The sequence below is a fragment of the Pan troglodytes genome, chromosome 10, assembly GCF_028858775.2.
Source record: "Pan troglodytes isolate AG18354 chromosome 10, NHGRI_mPanTro3-v2.0_pri, whole genome shotgun sequence".
Taxonomy (NCBI): Eukaryota; Metazoa; Chordata; class Mammalia; order Primates; family Hominidae; genus Pan; species Pan troglodytes.
This window is the reverse complement of record NC_072408.2, coordinates 46,210,006-46,226,441: the sequence shown is the minus strand read 5'-3', so window position 1 is coordinate 46,226,441 and position 16,436 is coordinate 46,210,006. Positions and strand designations below refer to the sequence as shown.

The 16,436-nt window shown below is 53.7% G+C and overlaps 2 protein-coding genes across 42 annotated transcripts in view; one reads left to right on the top strand and one right to left on the bottom strand.

Annotated features, from left to right (window-relative positions):
* The window catches only part of PRPF40B (pre-mRNA processing factor 40 homolog B), a 76,204-nt gene extending 73,124 nt beyond the window's left edge, over nucleotides 1-3,080 (top strand). For 9 of the 19 annotated variants that reach the window (XM_063784676.1, XM_063784672.1, XM_063784677.1 and 6 more), the window contains 8 exons: nucleotides 323-439; nucleotides 651-788; nucleotides 996-1,091; nucleotides 1,346-1,432; nucleotides 1,639-1,813; nucleotides 2,107-2,168; nucleotides 2,277-2,420; nucleotides 2,516-3,079. In XM_063784676.1, the coding sequence (XP_063640746.1) occupies nucleotides 323-439; nucleotides 651-788; nucleotides 996-1,091; nucleotides 1,346-1,432; nucleotides 1,639-1,813; nucleotides 2,107-2,168; nucleotides 2,277-2,420; nucleotides 2,516-2,608 (912 nt within the window). In that variant the 3' untranslated portion in view covers nucleotides 2,609-3,079. 19 annotated transcript variants of the gene reach the window in all.
* A 266-nt stretch (nucleotides 3,081-3,346) lies between these two features.
* Nucleotides 3,347-16,436, bottom strand: part of FMNL3 (formin like 3) — a 62,599-nt gene continuing 49,509 nt past the window's right edge. For 5 of the 23 annotated variants that reach the window (XM_009425459.5, XM_063786705.1, XM_016923463.4 and 2 more), the window contains 21 exons: nucleotides 15,438-15,546; nucleotides 15,179-15,255; nucleotides 14,757-14,850; nucleotides 13,263-13,337; nucleotides 12,545-12,655; nucleotides 12,079-12,228; nucleotides 11,580-11,681; nucleotides 10,287-10,566; nucleotides 9,736-9,804; nucleotides 9,522-9,646; nucleotides 9,030-9,232; nucleotides 8,056-8,290; nucleotides 7,835-7,903; nucleotides 7,624-7,704; nucleotides 7,394-7,523; nucleotides 6,558-6,718; nucleotides 6,121-6,222; nucleotides 5,694-5,786; nucleotides 5,303-5,426; nucleotides 5,056-5,170; nucleotides 3,347-4,320 (listed from right to left, as the gene is read on the bottom strand). In XM_009425459.5, the coding sequence (XP_009423734.3) occupies nucleotides 5,079-5,170; nucleotides 5,303-5,426; nucleotides 5,694-5,786; nucleotides 6,121-6,222; nucleotides 6,558-6,718; nucleotides 7,394-7,523; nucleotides 7,624-7,704; nucleotides 7,835-7,903; nucleotides 8,056-8,290; nucleotides 9,030-9,232; nucleotides 9,522-9,646; nucleotides 9,736-9,804; nucleotides 10,287-10,566; nucleotides 11,580-11,681; nucleotides 12,079-12,228; nucleotides 12,545-12,655; nucleotides 13,263-13,337; nucleotides 14,757-14,850; nucleotides 15,179-15,255; nucleotides 15,438-15,546 (2,482 nt within the window). In that variant the 3' untranslated portion in view covers nucleotides 3,347-4,320; nucleotides 5,056-5,078. Of the gene's footprint in view, nucleotides 4,321-5,055; nucleotides 5,171-5,302; nucleotides 5,427-5,693; nucleotides 5,787-6,120; nucleotides 6,223-6,557; nucleotides 6,837-7,393; nucleotides 7,524-7,623; nucleotides 7,705-7,834; nucleotides 7,904-8,055; nucleotides 8,291-9,029; nucleotides 9,233-9,521; nucleotides 9,647-9,735; nucleotides 9,805-10,286; nucleotides 10,567-11,579; nucleotides 11,682-12,078; nucleotides 12,229-12,544; nucleotides 12,656-13,262; nucleotides 13,338-14,756; nucleotides 14,851-15,178; nucleotides 15,256-15,437; nucleotides 15,547-16,436 lie in introns of all 23 variants that reach the window. The other 18 variants (XM_016923464.4, XM_016923461.4, XM_054664266.2 and 15 more) reach the window with 7 other exon arrangements.

The following is a 16,436-nucleotide window of genomic DNA, read 5'->3' as shown; positions in this document are numbered from 1 at the left end:
GCTGAGCAGCAGGAGGGCCCAGCTGGGGCCAGAGCTTTAAGCCAAAGGAACAAAAGTTAATTTTGAGAAACTCAGCATTAATCAGCAGTTGGGAGACATCTCCCAACCCCTTCGGCTCTGTGTGACATCCAAGGGTAGGCATGGGGGCTTAATTGTCAAGTGATGAGGACTTGGATAACTTGGTTTCTAATGCAGACCACAGTCCTGTGGATCTCTTCCAGAGGCAAGGGCCTTCTTGACCATCTGTAATGTGACCACTCTGCCTGCCAGCTTTGGCCTCAGGCACGTGGTGCCCCTGCTTCATGCACTGCTGTACCCACAGGACCGGGGCTTCTGCGTGGAGGTGAACACGGCCTTTGAGGACTTCGCCCACATCATAAGCTTTGACAAGAGGGCTGCCGCACTGGACGCAGGCAACATCAAGCTGACCTTCAATAGTGTGAGGGGCTGGGCAGGGCGTGGGGAAGTTCTCTAATTCATCTGTGTCTTGCTCCATTCCTTCTCACTCACTGTCCCACTGACTATATTCCCAATTCAGGGGATGGTGGTAGAAGCCCAGACCCTAACTTTCCACCTCCTAAGGTATGCCTGAGTGGGACCTGGCATCCACCCTCCTGGGTGACCCTGTTCCGTGTCCCTTCTTTCCTCAGCTGCTGGAGAAAGCAGAGGCACGGGAGAGGGAGCGGGAGAAGGAGGAGGCACGCAGGATGCGGCGCAGGGAAGCTGCCTTTCGAAGCATGCTGAGGCAGGCTGTGCCTGCTCTGGAGCTAGGCACTGCCTGGGAAGAGGTCAGGAGCGTAGCCTGGCCCCAAGCACCCCTCAAGCCTGAGGGCAGCGGTGCTTCACCACTGAGGGCCCACCCCAGTCACGTCACAGCCCTGGGCCAGCTCCAGTTCCCTTCCTTTCTCTGCCCCAGCCCTGCCCTGTGCTCATGGCGGTGTCCAGGCCAGGCTGAGTGGGGCCTAGTCTGATCAGCAGTGCTCTCCTCGTTCAAGGTCCGTGAGCGTTTTGTGTGTGACTCAGCCTTTGAGCAGATCACCCTGGAGTCGGAGCGGATCCGGCTCTTCCGGGAGTTCCTACAGGTGCTGGAGGTGAGGCAGGCTTGTCCTCTGGATCTGCCTCAGGCCCTTGAACTCATTAGACCAGTTCAACAGAGACCTCAGTGGCCTCCCTCTTACCCTTAGGGCACTCCTGGCCAGCTAAGGAAGGGGAGGCCTGAGGATCCCTGGGATAGGCAGAAGGCTCTAGTCTGAGAAAGGGAGGCAAAGCCAGATTTTAGGAAGTAGGATCCTTCCTGGGGCTAAGTCTGGTGCTGTCCTCACCCTTCTTCCTCTGCCTCTAGCAGACTGAATGCCAGCACCTCCACACCAAAGGCCGAAAGCATGGCAGGAAAGGCAAGAAGCACCATCACAAGCGTTCCCACTCACCCTCAGTGAGTAAGCGGGTAGAAGGGACGTGGGGTGAAGCTGGGTTGTTTTGGGGAAATAAACACTTTGTTTTCCCCTTACAATATCTCCCTTGGAGGGAAGTTTGAGGATTCCTTTGGCCCTGGGTCCTTCTCCTCTCTTGAATTCCCAGACGAGGGCTTCTGGAGGGCAGAGAACCTCTGCACTGACATGTATCTGCTGATCTGCCCAGGGCTCTGAGTCAGAAGAGGAGGAACTGCCCCCACCATCTCTCCGGCCCCCCAAGCGGAGGAGGCGGAACCCCTCAGAGTCAGGCTCTGAGCCCTCTTCCTCACTTGATTCAGTTGAAAGTGGGGGTGCTGCCCTTGGAGGACGGGGCTCCCCTTCCTCCCATCTTCTTGGAGCAGGTAAGCAGTTGCTGTGAGCGTAGAAGCTGGAGAACTGTTGTCCCAGACTGAGAGGATGCCCTCCACAAGCCCCAGCTCCTTTGAGGGTAGACTGGATTGGGAGGGCTGCACCTGTGGAAGTAGAAAGAACTTCCTCTACCTGCCCAAGCAAGAAGCTGGAGAAGGAAAACTGGACTTAGACTTCCTCAGAGCATGAGGTTCCTGCCTGTGAAGAATGAACAGAGGGGCTAGAACAAAGAAAAAGAGCCTGTCTTTCTCCTGTTGGGACTTAGTAGGGATTTTTCTATCTCTAGATCATGGCCTTCGGAAAGCCAAGAAACCAAAAAAGAAAACTAAGAAGAGAAGACACAAGTCGGTGAGTGAAGGAACTTCTACCTAAGCCCCTGCTATTTTGTGAGTTCTGTTCTACCTGCCTCCCAGGCTATCCACAGGAACTGAGGAGGTGGGCTCTGGACTCTTACAGAATAGTCCTGAGAGTGAGACAGACCCTGAGGAGAAAGCTGGCAAGGAGAGCGATGAGAAAGAACAAGAACAGGACAAGGACAGGGAGCTCCAGCAGGCAGAGCTCCCTAACCGTTCCCCAGGCTTTGGAATCAAGAAGGAGAAGGTGAGGGGCAGGGGCCCTAGGCCAGCCAGCACGCTGGTCAAGCTTCCACGGCGCTCAGTGCAGGCTAAGGGTGAACTGTGCCTTTGCTCCAACAGACAGGCTGGGACACGTCAGAAAGTGAGCTGAGTGAGGGTGAGCTGGAGAGGCGGCGGCGGACACTCCTACAGCAGCTGGACGATCACCAGTGACCCAATGAGCTGTTCTCTGCCTCGGGTCTGTGTGAGGCCATGGCTCCTGGGCCACCCTCACCGTCTGCCTCAGACTTCTTCCTTAGTCTGGTCTGTGTCCACTTTTTCTAAAGTAACCCCACCCCCAGCACACCATTGTTGGCACCTCTCAAGGTTGCTCTTGGTGTTCAAGGGTCCCCTACTCCCTGGACTAGTGCAGTCCTTGCCCTCAGCCCCAGACCAGAGATGGGTGGTATATGCCATGTGGGGTGGGTGATGCCAGTAGATAAAAGTGTGAGAGAAGGGGTCTCCAGGGAAGTCACAGGCTGTTGGACACAGCCTGGGTGGCAGAGGGCAGGGTCATCACCCTCTAGCATCAGTGCCTGCTCCTGCCTGCCCTGGCCCTGAGGCTCCACCACTTCTTCCTCCACCCAGGACCTAATGTACGTGTGTTTTGTTTTTTGTTTTTTAAATAACACTATTTATAACATGGCCAGTGACTCTTTTCCATGTGCTACTGGGGCAGGCTGGGGACTGGACACATGCCCAGCAGAGGGCACTAGTGTCTCATGGCAGGCCTGCTTCCCTTTGTGTGGCTAGAGCCCACCTAGCCAGTTCTCCTTTCCCCAGAGTTCTGATCTCATCTCCTCCAAAACAGATGCAGTGCCCCAAAGATTTCTTTTCTATCCCCATAGCCCAGGTCAGACTAAATGGCCACCCTAGCCCCCTAAGCTCAGAAAGAGGAGACAAAGTCAGGCCTGGTGCATCAAGCCTTTGTTGAGGGGGAGAGTCTGAGGTTTATGTACAGTAAGAGGAAAGGGAGGTGGTACATGTACAAAAAAGTGGGCCCCCACATTCCCTTCCAGGGGCAGAGGAGAAACGGGAAGGTAAGCAAATAGCCAAGACCACCATGCTCCTTGTCCCCTGCCAAAAAAAAAAAAAAAACAAACCAACCAACCATAGCTGAGGAAAGAAGGTGAAGAGTTGGCACACCCTTTCTCCAGCCATCTGCAGAGAGTGGTTGGTGCAGAGAAGACCTCTGCTCTTCTGCCCACCTTGACAAGGACAGTGTGAGCCTAGAATGAAATGGGCAGAGAAATAAGGGCAGTGAGCCTGACATCTCTCCTCTTACCCTTATCACTAGGGCACAGCTGGCACGGCCCATGCTTCAGAGGGCCTTGCTCCTGGTAAGAGATGAACTGAGACTGGCAGGGTCCCAGGGCTCCCTAAGCCTAGATACATCTAGACCAGAGCTGACCATGGGCCTGCAAAAAGGAAGGGGAAAAAAAAAAGAAAGAACAGTTGCTCTCTCCTCTCATCCCTTTGGGCTCTAGTGGGAGAGATCTATGTGCCCTGTTTAGGCTAAGGCTGGAAATGGTTTTTCCTAGCCCTGAGCTGACCCTTGGTGACCCTTCAGGAAATGAAGTCAAAGACCTTGGGGGCAAAGTGCAGTACTGGAAGCACCAGGGACCTACAGACCTAGTGCCCATAGTAGCACAAGTAGAAAGATCCAGCCTCAAGAGCTGGGGCGGACATGGTTGAGAGAGCAACACAGCCCTCTCCTGAGCCCTTGGCCAATTCCAGGTCCACTGGTTGGACTTGTAGGACTCTGAGGGGTGAAGTGCTTCTGCCTCCGAGAGGGTCTCAGTGGGGGCCTGGAGCCCGAGGGGGACCACTGGGCGGTGCAGCACTCCTGGCTTGGTGGCGAACAACCATAGGCTGGCAGTGGAGGCCTGTGGGGGAAGAGAGAGACCTGTGAACAGGATGGGAGGGTGAGCCAGGACAGTGCCCTCAAGAGCAGCCCCACAGGTAGGGCCAGGGAGGAGCCAGCGGTGAGGCAGATAAACAGGAGGCTTGGATAAGGCTTGAGGGGTACCCAGTTGGGGAAATTGCTGATTGGGGAGATTGCTGGGCTTTGCATTTCAGAGGATCAGGTTGGGGTGACTAGAGGCCACTGGGCAGTGGAGAGAGACAAGGTAGATGCATTCAGAAAGAGCCAGAAACTAGGAAAAGACCCCAGGCTGACTGGACGTCAGGAAACAGATCAAGGGACATCTGATACCTCCTGGTCAGAAGCTACTACCAGAGCTCTTATGAGAAGAGAACCGTGGGGAAAGGTTCCTTAGGCCTGGGAAAGGACCCTCAACCTCAGCCTCAAAGATCAGAACTGTAGGTCTGGTCCTGCCTGCTCTGGCCTGTTCTCAACACTGGCCTGGCGACTCCCTACCCGCTTGGTCTTAGTAGAAGCCAGGACAGCATTAGTGGGAGAGAGACCACTTCCCTAAGGACACATGCAGGGGATATGCCACACTTCTCAGAGCATGGGGCATGCAAGAAGTATGTGTCCCCATTGCTGGGAGGCTGCCAGAGGGTGATTGCAAGTCATGCAGGAAAGGAGGTGCCTGTGGTCTCCCAGCAGGAATCCTGGGAGACGGGCATGCAGAGGGGGCAGCTGCGGTGCCCAGTACCTGTTGGGCCCCAACCTTGGGGGCTAACAGTTTGACTCATCATGGTGGGCTGCATCACAGAAGAAGCGTGAGCCCCGCTTGGCAGTACGGGCCGTGAAAGGGACACTCTTCAGCACTGTGGCCCAGGAGAGAGACACAGTGGTCAGGCCTCATGGGGGGTGGGGTGGGAGGAGAGCCCAAAGGGGTTAGGTTGAGCTTTGGGAGCTGGGTGCAATGGCCAGGCCCCAGGGAGTGAAAAGGGCCCCACCTGTGATGATGTCCTCAATGGTACCATCCTTCCCCTCATAAACAGGCCGGTGTTCCTTGGCCTGGCGCCGCCTCAACTCTGCTATTAACTCCTGCTGTTGCCACTTGTTCCGCTGGGATGGGGTCTAGGGCCAAGAATGTGGAGGGGGAAGGAAGTCATCACTAACCTAATGTGGGACTGGTTCCTGCCCCAAGGTGCAGTCTGAGGATGCCACTGCTTGTGCACTGCTAGGAATCCCCAAAGGCCCTCCCTCCATCCCTCTGGATGCCAGCCCACTGGCCCTCTGGGTGGTCTGTCCACTCCAAGTTTTCATCTCCTCTAGCCTTCTGACCCCCAGCCCCCACTCTTTTGCCTTGTCATCCTCCAGGCCCCAGCTCTTGGTCCCACCCACCTTGGCATCCAGTTTCTTGGCTTCCTGAGCCAGCTGCTTCTCCCGCATTACCTCCTCCTGCTTCTTGCGGGCTTCATTCTCTTGTTCTGCTTCCTAAGAGCCATGGAAGATGGGGGGTGGGGAGTGAGGCTCATAGGCTGTGAGGGGAGGGGCTGACACTGAGGTGGAGAGTGGGTGGCAGTGGGACCCACTAACTCCAGGTGGCCACCCTCTGGAGGGGCACTTCCTGCCCCAAACAATGACAGGAAGGTCCTGGGCCCCACCCTGCCCACCAGTTCACAGCTAAGAGGCCTGTCACCAGCTTGCATCGCTCCCTTCCCAGGACTCGGAGGAGGAGTCGGAAAAGGCCCATACTTTAAGCCCAGGCTTCTCTCCCCCAGCCAGTTTTCTCTCAACCAAACTTCTTAAAAAGCTCTCTGCAGCTTACCTTGTAAGAACGAATGAATCGGACAAATACTGGGAAGAATACAGAAGGAGGTGTAGTCTTGGGACTCTCGCCAAAGTAGCGCACAACTGCATTGTAGGCCTCCTGGGGAAGGGGTGGGCAGAATGGGTCACCCTGGCAGGAAGATCAGCCCAGCTCCCACACCACGGATGAGAGGCCTGCAGAAAGCAGAGCCCAGGGCCAAAGGGAGGAAAACCAAGCACCCAGGCCCCTGTGAGCTGGAGGGAACCTGGGGCTCCCAAAGCTCCTGAGTATGAGTCTCCAGAGGCAGCTGCCTGGCACTCCCAAAGCGCTCTCTCTCCCCTACATGTAGCCAGCCAGCTGCTTGATTAAAAAAAAAAAAAAATAGAACTAGGGCCACCTAGAGGGGCCTGGTGCCTTGGCCCTGGTTGTTCCCACCGCCTGCACCCCGTGCTTGCCTCAGCCGTCTTGGCATCCCGCTGGAGCTTGTCTAGTTTGCCTTCATTGGTACTGAGGAAGTTCCGGAGGACGCTGTTGTCATGGATGCTGCACTCACGCCGAATCAGCTCCATGCCCCGGCCCAGCTCCTTCACGTCCAGCAGCACGTTCTCCAGGGACACTGGTCACCAAAAGCCTGGCTGAGGAATGCCTAGGGCCTGGCATGCTCACCTCCCAGCCCAGAGCTGTATCAAACTCTGGCCCTCCCCCTCAGCATGGGCTCACTCAGGTTCACATACCTGTATGGACATAAGGAAGTACACACCAAGCTAGCTGATCCCTCACAGGGGGAGGGAATGGAATGGAAACTGAGCTTGTGACCCCAAAGAACACAGTAGCAAAGGCAGGCAAGCCACAGAGACTGCTGGTCTCCAAAATGAAACTGCCTCAGGCCTGCCCTAGGGTTCATGGGTGGGGCAGAAATAACAGCTACCTCATGTCTATAGAGAGCTTTATGATTTTTTTCTAAGCACTTCACATACATCATACACAAAACACAAGACCTCTGGGGCTAGCTTGAGGGAGTTGGGAGTAAAGAGCGACTGCTCCCCTTCTTGTTCCTGCTCCCACTGTACCTAGCTGGGAAGGGCTGGGCTGGGCCAGGCCTGGCGCCTGGAGGAAGGCTCCCTCTGGAGTGGCCCCTGCTTAAGGCTCCAGCGGAAATCTTTGAAGTGGTCAGAAAGAAGATAACAAAAGCCAGAAACAAATGGACCCAAGTGTTCTCTCTCCTCATAGCTTCCTGGGATTGTCCTGGGCTGGATGTGAGGGCAGGCCCACCCAGCCAGGCTCTCCTCACCTGCTGCAGCCTTCTCAACAAAGTGCAGCTCATGCCAGAAGTTAGCCAGGTCTGGGTATTTCTCCTTCACTGTCAAGGCGATGAAATGAAGCAGTGTCATCTTCCGGTCAGTGGACTTGGTATCCAGCAGCTAGGAGAGGGGGTGAGGGCGGTGCACAAGAGCTAAGCACTCTGGCTCCACAACTGCTGCCCCCCAGGCTTCCTGGCCCACGCTGCCCTCACCATCTTACCAGATCCAGGCTCTGGAGCTTGAAGCCATACACAGCTCCCCGCTTGCTGCTGTTCATGTAGTTCCCCAGTGCAAGTATGATCTGTCCAAAGAATGTGTGGGAGGCAGGTCAGGCTCAGGTCCTGAAGGCTCCTTCTTCCTCTCTGTATAGCCCCAGGCCCCCACCTAGGACCTGAGAACCCCCAGCACCCCTGTTCACAACCTCTTCCCACCTCCAACATCTGCTTCAGCTTCTGTGAAGACTTGACGGAAGCAGACGCCGCAATGATGGCATTGAGTTGCTGTAGGACAATATGAACACTGAAGTAACCCCAGGCTGAGATGGGGTAAAGACAGGGAGGGGTCAGAAGGACTGGAAGGGCAGGGGAGGTGACTAGCAGATGGAGGGTGGAGGGACAGCTGTCCAGAACCATGAGTTGGGTGGGGGCTGTACCGGTGTGAGCATCTGCAGGTTATCCTGGAAGTTCCCCAGGAAGGCCATGCCAGCCATTCGCTGGGTCAACCGTTCCACCTTGCTGAAGAGCAGCATGAAGCGGTCCTCAGCTGCCAACTCCTCCAGGGGCTGCCGCTCACGCTCATATTGCCGCAGCAGCTTTACCTCAGCCTCTGTGGGCAGGAAGCGCATCAGGCACTCCACGAAGTCCACAGGTAGTGTCTGCAAGTCAAACCTGTGGAGGAGGGAGGGACCACCTCAGTTCTCACATCTCTCCACGTTTTCCCTCATCCCTTTTATTCTCCAAGCTCCTAGAAGAACTGGACAGGGGACTGTACACGGAACACAGCCAAAGGCAAAGGACCCATTGCATCATCTGTCACAGCACCAGCAATGATCCTGGGGGAACATTCCATGCTCCTGTTTAATAAGCCCTTTGATGTACTCCCACTGTACCTAGGGTGAAGTCCAAACACCTGAGCATGGCTTACGAGGTCCAGCCTGCAAGACTTCTGCCCAACTCTCTACCTTCTCCTGCTCCTCTCCCTACACTAAAGCCAGATTCAATTTTTAGTACCCAAGGCACTATGCTTCTCTCTCCAGGCCCTGAACTGGACTAACTCATATCTTTTCTTCAGGTCCCAGTTGAGACATTACCTCCTCTGGGAAGGCTTCCCTCATTCATCACCAAGCTCAGCTACATGAACCTCCCTATTCTCCCAAAGCTGCCTGTATACTTCTACCATCCTGGTGGTATGACTCAGTGTTCCCAATAGACTGAGAGCTCCTTGGGTGAAGGTCTGGGCTGAACTGCCAGCACAGATGCAGTAAATTCTAGCCAAGCCAGTGGATGACTAGGGGGATGTGAGGGAGTTCTGTCAGATGACCTGGAATCTAGGGAAACCCAGGCTCCTGGGTGGAGAACTGGGTTGCCAACAGACTAGGGACCAGAGCCAGGTCAGTGGGAGCCTCACGTATGAATGGCCCTGCAGATCTCCTCAGCCGAGCGGCCAGCCTTGCGTAGGGTGATGGCCAGGTTCTTGGCACGATTGGCTTCCAACAGAGTCACCTTGCTGGCAGCTTTTTGCGCTGTCTTGTTTTTGGAGCAGATGAGGTCAAGGGCAGGGCCCTGCGCTTTTGTCTTGAATAATTCTTCAAACTTATCAAGATCCAGGTCCTGGCAGGAATAGATGAGCAAGGAAAACGCTGTAGCCTCATACTAGTGGAGGACCTCCTGACAGCCCACCCAGCATTGGCCCAGAGCTCTGTCACTCTGGAATATTTCCTGAATACAAACACAAAGTGTTGACACAACTAGAAATATACATACACTCAAGAATGAAGGGTTGGTGGAGCTAAGCCTGGCCTCACCCTGTCTGATGGCTTTTCTAAGACCAGAATCTCCTCAAAAGGCAACCAGGTCCCTAGCCCTCAACCTTACCCCTCTAGACCCCAGGCCCTGTTACCTCCAAGATCTTCTCATCATCAAGTTCGCTGAAGACAGTGCCGCTGATCTGGTTGGGTTTCAGTGCTGTCCAGTTGAAGACAGGCAGCCGGAACTTGGTCTTGATAGGTTTCTTAATTCGAATGGCTAATTTGGAAGGAGGATCAGTGACACAGGGGCCAAGGACACACACCCCTGGTCCCACCAGCCCTGCCCAGAGCCCTGGGGATACTCACCTGACAGGCCCACTGTCAACACCACAGAGGGTGCAGCACCAGGGAGAGGTGGGGCTGGGGGACACTTGTCTGGGGGAAGAAGAAATGACACAGTGACCCAGGCGTCAAGAGACTCTTCATAGGCTTCCCTCCCCTCTGCCTGTCCCACTTTCTCTGAGAGTTAAAAAAAAAAAAAACTCTCAGAGAAGGAGCCTACATGAACTCTGCTCAAGCTGCTCCCAGAAATCTAACTCTGACAGGGCAGTTGTTGCTGGTCTCTGACCCAGTTTCTATGGCTACAGTCTAAGCCTCTCCTTGGCTGTCTTCAAAGGAATTGGGAGCAACATCTTTATGATCCTTAAAACAGGTCCACATCTGCCTTTGGGCATCCCTGTGCTGATAACTTGAGCTTCCCTCAGATTCCAGGCCTCCCTCACCCTGATTTTATATCCCTCCAAGTCCTCAGATGATGCCATTTTCCCAGCTTCTCCCTGAGGAAGACACTGCTGACTACAGTTTTGGTCCCCACAAAGAGGCTGCCCCTGTTGGCTCCCAGGGGTCGTCATGGTTACCTGGTAATGGGGGAGGTGGAGGGGGTAAAGGCGGAGCTGGTGGTGGAGGAAGAGGCAGGACCTCCTCAGGGGGTGGGGCTGGAGCCAGAAGGTCCAGGTCGGAGGGTGGCATGCCCTCACTCAGCTCTGCAGGGCCTACTCTGGCCAGGGCCTCACTGTCCACAGACTCCAGGCCCCGGACATTTGGCTCCAAATGACATCGATGCTGAAAGGCCTCCTCCTTCTCTTTAATGAGCCTCCGCAGGGTGTGCACCTGGTGGCTTGTGTTCTCGTATGTCTCCTGGCAGGCAGACAGCACCATTAAGGGAAAAGTGGGCTGAAGGCATAGTCATTGCCCCAGGAGTGAGAATTCCTACCCAGGGTTCTCTTAACGAGGGTCTCTGTCAGGGTACTCAGAGGCTCAGAGTGGCAGAAACCCAGGTGGGGGAATGAGGAAGCTGGAAGGCAGCAAAACAAAAGAGGCAAGCAGAAGCTGCCTCCCTCCGCTGGCACCCTGAAGTGTCCTCTCTGCTCCAGCCAATTCTCACTGCATGGGCCCCTCAAAGCCCAGGAAAAAAGGTTGCCCCTGTGAAACTCTCCTTAATCTACCACTGGTCTGACATAGCGGCTCTCTCCATAACCCTTTGGGCCTCATTTTGCTTTAATTTCACTTGGCCTTGTATAATGGCTCAATTGGAAGCCCCCTATAAACAAGACCCTGTCTTAACCATCTCTGTATCCTCCATAGCTCCCAATACAATGCTCAGCAGAAGCTGGGCAGATACATATTGAGCTCAACAGAGCCAGCATATATTCTTCTGAAAGAGAAAGTAGGATGGGGGCATGACTTTATAATGAACAAAAAGTCAGGAGAAAATACAGAAGAGAATGAAATATGAAGAGTACCTGCCCTGCCAATTTAGGATACCTGGTGGACATCCTAATACACAGAGCACTTGGTCACTCTGCCCCTGCTCATTAAACATGGCTGGGGGAGGAACACGGGGGTAGAGGGGAGAAAAATCAATGGGATGGGCTGGTAGGAGGAGGCCTGGGTTGGAACTCCAGAATGCTTGTGGGTGCCCCAGCTGTTCCCACCCTCTTATGTGTGTGTCTGGCTCACACTGGCCCCACCTTTCCTCTCCAACTAAAAAAATGGGGTGAAATCATCAGCCCACCCACACCTGAGTACCTCAAGGGTGAATCAAGATCTAAATCCTAGAGAACTTGATATGACTCAGGGAAAAAAAGCAGAACCCCAAGGCGCTGGAGCCCAGGATCAGTCAGGGACTGCCTTCCCCAGAGTACTTGTACCTTGATGCTCTCTAGTTCCTTCTCCCGCTGCAGCAGCTGCTTCTCTAGTTCTGCCACCCGCATCATGTTTTCATTCTCTAGGTCCAGAAGCTTCTCTGTGAGCTGCACAACAGGAAGGGCAGGTTCTGTGCTGGCCCTAAAGCCTGGGCACTCAGCACAGCCTGAACCCTAGTCAAGACCTGAGTCGGACCCCTCAACACAAGGCCACAAAGGCAGCTTAGTCAGGTGGTTCCCTTATATTCCAATAACAGATACAAGACAAAGGCCACATTCTGACTGTCTCAAGACCAATGCCACCTCATGCCCAGCCCTGGAGGTCGGTGTGTGTTCCAACTGGTGGATGATCCAGTGGCTCAGGCCTGAGTATGCTCTTGAGAGCCCTGGTGGGTTCTAAAGCCTCCCTGGGACTCAATCTGGAGGCAAATGGGTCAGCTCAGGATTCCTGGTTACTTGAGCTTCCATCAACAGTGGCTCTGGCAGGCAAAGGAAGACCACCTACATGGGACACATGCTCCTCCAACTCCTCCACCTTCTCCAGGGCTACATTCTTGGTCTCAGCATCCTCCAACAAACCCCCGACATCAAACACGTTGTCCAGATATGCCTGAATCTGCACCTGCAGCTTCTCGCTCTCTGTGTGCCTTGACTTCTGGGGGAAGAGCAGAGAGTAGGAGTAGTTGTAGGAGCAGGCAGATCATCAGGGGAACTTTCTGAGAAAGTCTTAGTCCTCATCCCCCTTCGCCACCACTTCCCAAAGAGTTCCTGCTGCAGGCCATGTCAGATTCTCGCCCCATGGAGCTGCCTGACTGGGGAGTTAGCTGCAGAGGTCCTGAGTCCCAGGCTACAGAAGACAGGCAGGGTCCCAGGAGCATCAAGGATTAGGCACTTATAAAAGAAAAATCATTTGTGATACGGCTAAACTGATCCCAAAGCACCTCACCTTACAAGGACCCCAGCCAGCTCACCTGCAGGAACTCCTCTAGCCCCAGCTTGGTAAACTCATACTGCAGGTGGACCCGGAAGTTCATGTCCTCCACCGAGTGCACCACGATGTTGATGAACTGCATGCAGGCCACCTGAAGAAGAGGAGGCCCAGAGAAGCAGCAACAGGAAGGGCAGAGGAGAGGCAAGAGACCAGGAGGATAGGCGGCTGTTAGAATATCATCATCATGTGGATAATTACAGGGAGTCAATTAAAGAGTTAAGTCTTTATGGGGGCAATAAGAGTATTTTAATTTTAAAAATGTCATTTAATATTCAGTGTATAAAGACAAGTAAATTACATGAAAAACAGATGTAAGTGAAGATATAGCTATCTGATTTCCTTTGTACATCAACAGGTATTCCTCGAGACAACCTTACCTAGCCAAAGACCCTGCACTGAGGGGAAGAGAAGCTAGAGGAAGAGCTTAGGAAAGGGAGGGCAGCTCAAAAAGGATCCAATTCAAGGATAAAAAGGCCACAGAAAAGAGGAAAAGGAGGTAGATCTGATATACACAAATGATGTCCTGAAGTTTCTAAGAGCTCTCTGGGGTAGGCAGATGGACAAGAAGCATTTGCTGAATAGAATCATTCTGGGCTCTATGTGGAATATCAAGATACGCTGTTGGCCTCACCCCTGTTGTCAAGGAACACACACACAGCCCTGGTGGGTATGTGCTGGACCCAGGCCCAGTTCCTCACCATGAAGTCAATATTGCTGTCCTCATTCCGGAAATACTCCATCAGCTTCTCAAAGCGGTGCAGCTCCTTGCATACCTGAATGAGCAAACTTTCTCAGTGAAAGGATCTGCTCCATGCAGAACCCAAGCCCCTGCGCTCTGGCTCCTAGGAACATCATGGCAAAGGACTGGTTCAGACCAAGCTTAACCACAGCTCTATATATGAAATAGGCCATTCTGGACACTATAAAAGAAAACCTGGGGCCAGGCGCGGTGGCTCACACCTATAATCCCAGCACTTTGGGAGGCCGAGATGGGCACATCACCTGAGGTTAGGAGTTCAAGAACAGCCTGGGCAACATGGTGAAACCCCATCTCTACTCAAAATACAAAAATTAGCCGGGCGTGGTGGCACATGCCTGTAGTCCCAGCTACTTGGGAGGCAGAGGCAGAAGAATCGCTTGAACCTGGGAGGTGGAAGTTGCAGTAAGCTGAGATTGTGCCACTGCACTCCAGCCTGGCCACAGAGTGAGACTCCATCTCAAAAAAGAAAATAAAGAAAACTGGGACCTGCAATCTGGCTCTGGGTCTGTGGTCCCCCACCAAATTGCTGAGGGAATTCAGTAAAGCCTGTGCCCTTAAGCTGGGCTTTAGGTGCCTCTGGGGATAGGCCAAGAAGAAACATAGGGGTCTGATGCTGCCAAGTTACTAAAGGAAGGAGGGAAAGAAGGAGGAAGGGAGGAAGGCCATGCCTGAGACAGGAGGCTGGAGTCCTAGTGGGGATGCAGGGGAAGGGCCAGTGTACAGGAAAGCCCTCTCTGAGAGGGGTCTAGAGGCTCCTCTGAGCCTCTGGGCTTCAAGGAGGAAGAGCCATTTCCTGGCTTGAACAATGGATGCTAGGGAAGAGGTCCAAAGAAGAGGAAGGGGTGGGACCACCAGCTGTGGCTGGATGTCGAAGAATCCTATGTTCAAGTAGATAGGGGTTTCAGAGGCAGGCCCAGGGGCTGGGGGAAATTGCACACAGGAGTTCCTTCTCCCCTCACCAATAACAGCCAACAAATCAGGAGACATCCTTGCTTACCTTCTCCTCCCATTTCAAAACACATGTGCTTTGGGTTCTACCAATGGGTTCACCGCATCAGACTCCCATCTGGGGAGTCACTTAAGTACATATACTCAGGCCTCCAGTGGGTCTGAACTAGAGCACAGGGATCTGTACTTTTAACAAGCTCCTTAGGTGATTTGGATGCAGGGCCCAACTAGGACCATTGAACTATAGCCCTCAGCTAGCTGAGGGTATCTTTAGCTGGCCAATCAGGAGGTTTCCTGGCCTGAAGATCTAGTAAGACTAAAGTTCTGGTTTTAAAAATACTGGGAGTTCAGGAGAGAGGCTGCTTGGCCAAGCATTGGGATGTTAAAAATCATTGCAGATCACAGGAAATGGTGCTTACCAACCTAGCTCCCTGCCTTCTCCCCCGCAAACACACACACACACGCGCGAAGCGAAAAGACTGACCTCTTTGAAATTGTCAAAGGCAGCAAGGATGATTTCGTGACCTCCTCGCACCAAACACACAGCTGCCAGAAGCTCTAAGACAAGGGCTTTGGTCCTAAGTGGTGAAGAAGGAAGATTAACACCCTAACTAACTCCCCATCCTGACAACCACACAGCTCACTTCCCTGACTGGGTAAGTCCTTTTGGAGAGTGGAGAAAGCCTCAGTGGTGAGGAGAGAGGGTGGGAGAAAGAGGGCTTGCTCCCTTACTAAGCTGTGTAGACCAGAGGAGAGCCAGGGACACTTCTCTTCCAGCAGAGGAGGGGGCCAAATCAAGGCTCTGACAGGACTCCAAGGCCAGGCAGAACTTGTCAGGAATACATGGAGTACAGATCTCCAGAGCCCTGGACAGAGTGGGGAGGAAAGGGGAGGGAAGGAACTCACCTTGGATTCTTGTTATTGAGGCTAAGTGCAATCTCATTGACAGCATGGGGGTGGGACATGACCAGGTTGAATCCGTACTGCAAGGGAAAGGACAGAAGGAGGGGACCTTGATGGTGGGGAAGGGGGAGCCCAGCCAATCTCCTTGACCGTAGGCCCACCAGCAAACCTGTCTTTTATAAGCTGATGCCCTCCTAGCTCTCCTGGTTTTGCAGATGAGGCAGAAGAGGTAGAGCACCTATGGCTAGTGCTTCCCCCTTACCTGATAGTTCATGATGGCTCTGAGACAAAGGATACAGACGTGGACGTCATCCTTCTGGCTCACTAGGCGGGAGTTCTTCAGGGCACTGCGCCCAGGGAGAGTGCTATACCTGGGGAGATGGGCCAGGCAGTCAGGTGGGAGCTGAGGCTGCCAGTGAAGCATCTAGGGACACTCACCATCACCCGGACAGCAGGCTGCCCCTTAGCAGTGGCAAAAAATAGGGAATAGCACCTCGTACCAACAGCCAAGAGGGACAGGGTGCAGGAGGCAGGGTGGTCAGCCTGTTTTCACCTCCTTAAACAGGCCTTTGTCAGCAACTATTCAGGATCCCGGTTTTATAACCAGTGCCCCAACCCTAGAGATCCTTCAAAATACAAATAGTAGTTGTGTAGGCCTTCCTAGTCCCTGAGATGGCTCCAGAGACACAGTCATTTGAGCATTCCCTCCACCCACTTCCCGTTGCTGCACCTTCTGCACAATCTGTGGGACAAGAGCGTCATGGCTCCCATCCCACTTCTATATCACAGAAAAGGCAGAGCTGACCCCTAAAGGCTTCAGTTGGGCCACAGGGCTATGTCTGGCTTTGCACCACCCCTCCACCCTCTCAGTGATGTTTCATGGAAAAGGGAGGAGACACATACAGTATCTGCTCATCCATGACAAGAATAATCAACAGTGTCCAAGGGACACAACCCAAAGGAGACTAGGAGGAAAGCATGGCCACAAGAGAGACAGAAACCAAGGAAAGGGCCATCGGACCCAAAGGAAAGCCTCCCAGAGTAGGAAGGGGCTCTGAGAAGTCATCCAGTCCATCCGCCTACCTCCAGGCAGGGCGGCTCTTAAGACACCGCAGACAAATGAGCATGTGGCAGCCTCAGAGAGAAAGGCCTGAAGGAAGAGGTGAAGAGAATGCGAGGGGCAGCCAGGTTGGGTGGGAGCTGGTCTCCAAGCAGCTAAAGGGGCAGAGTGAAGAACTAGAGGGAAACAGAATGAGAGTAG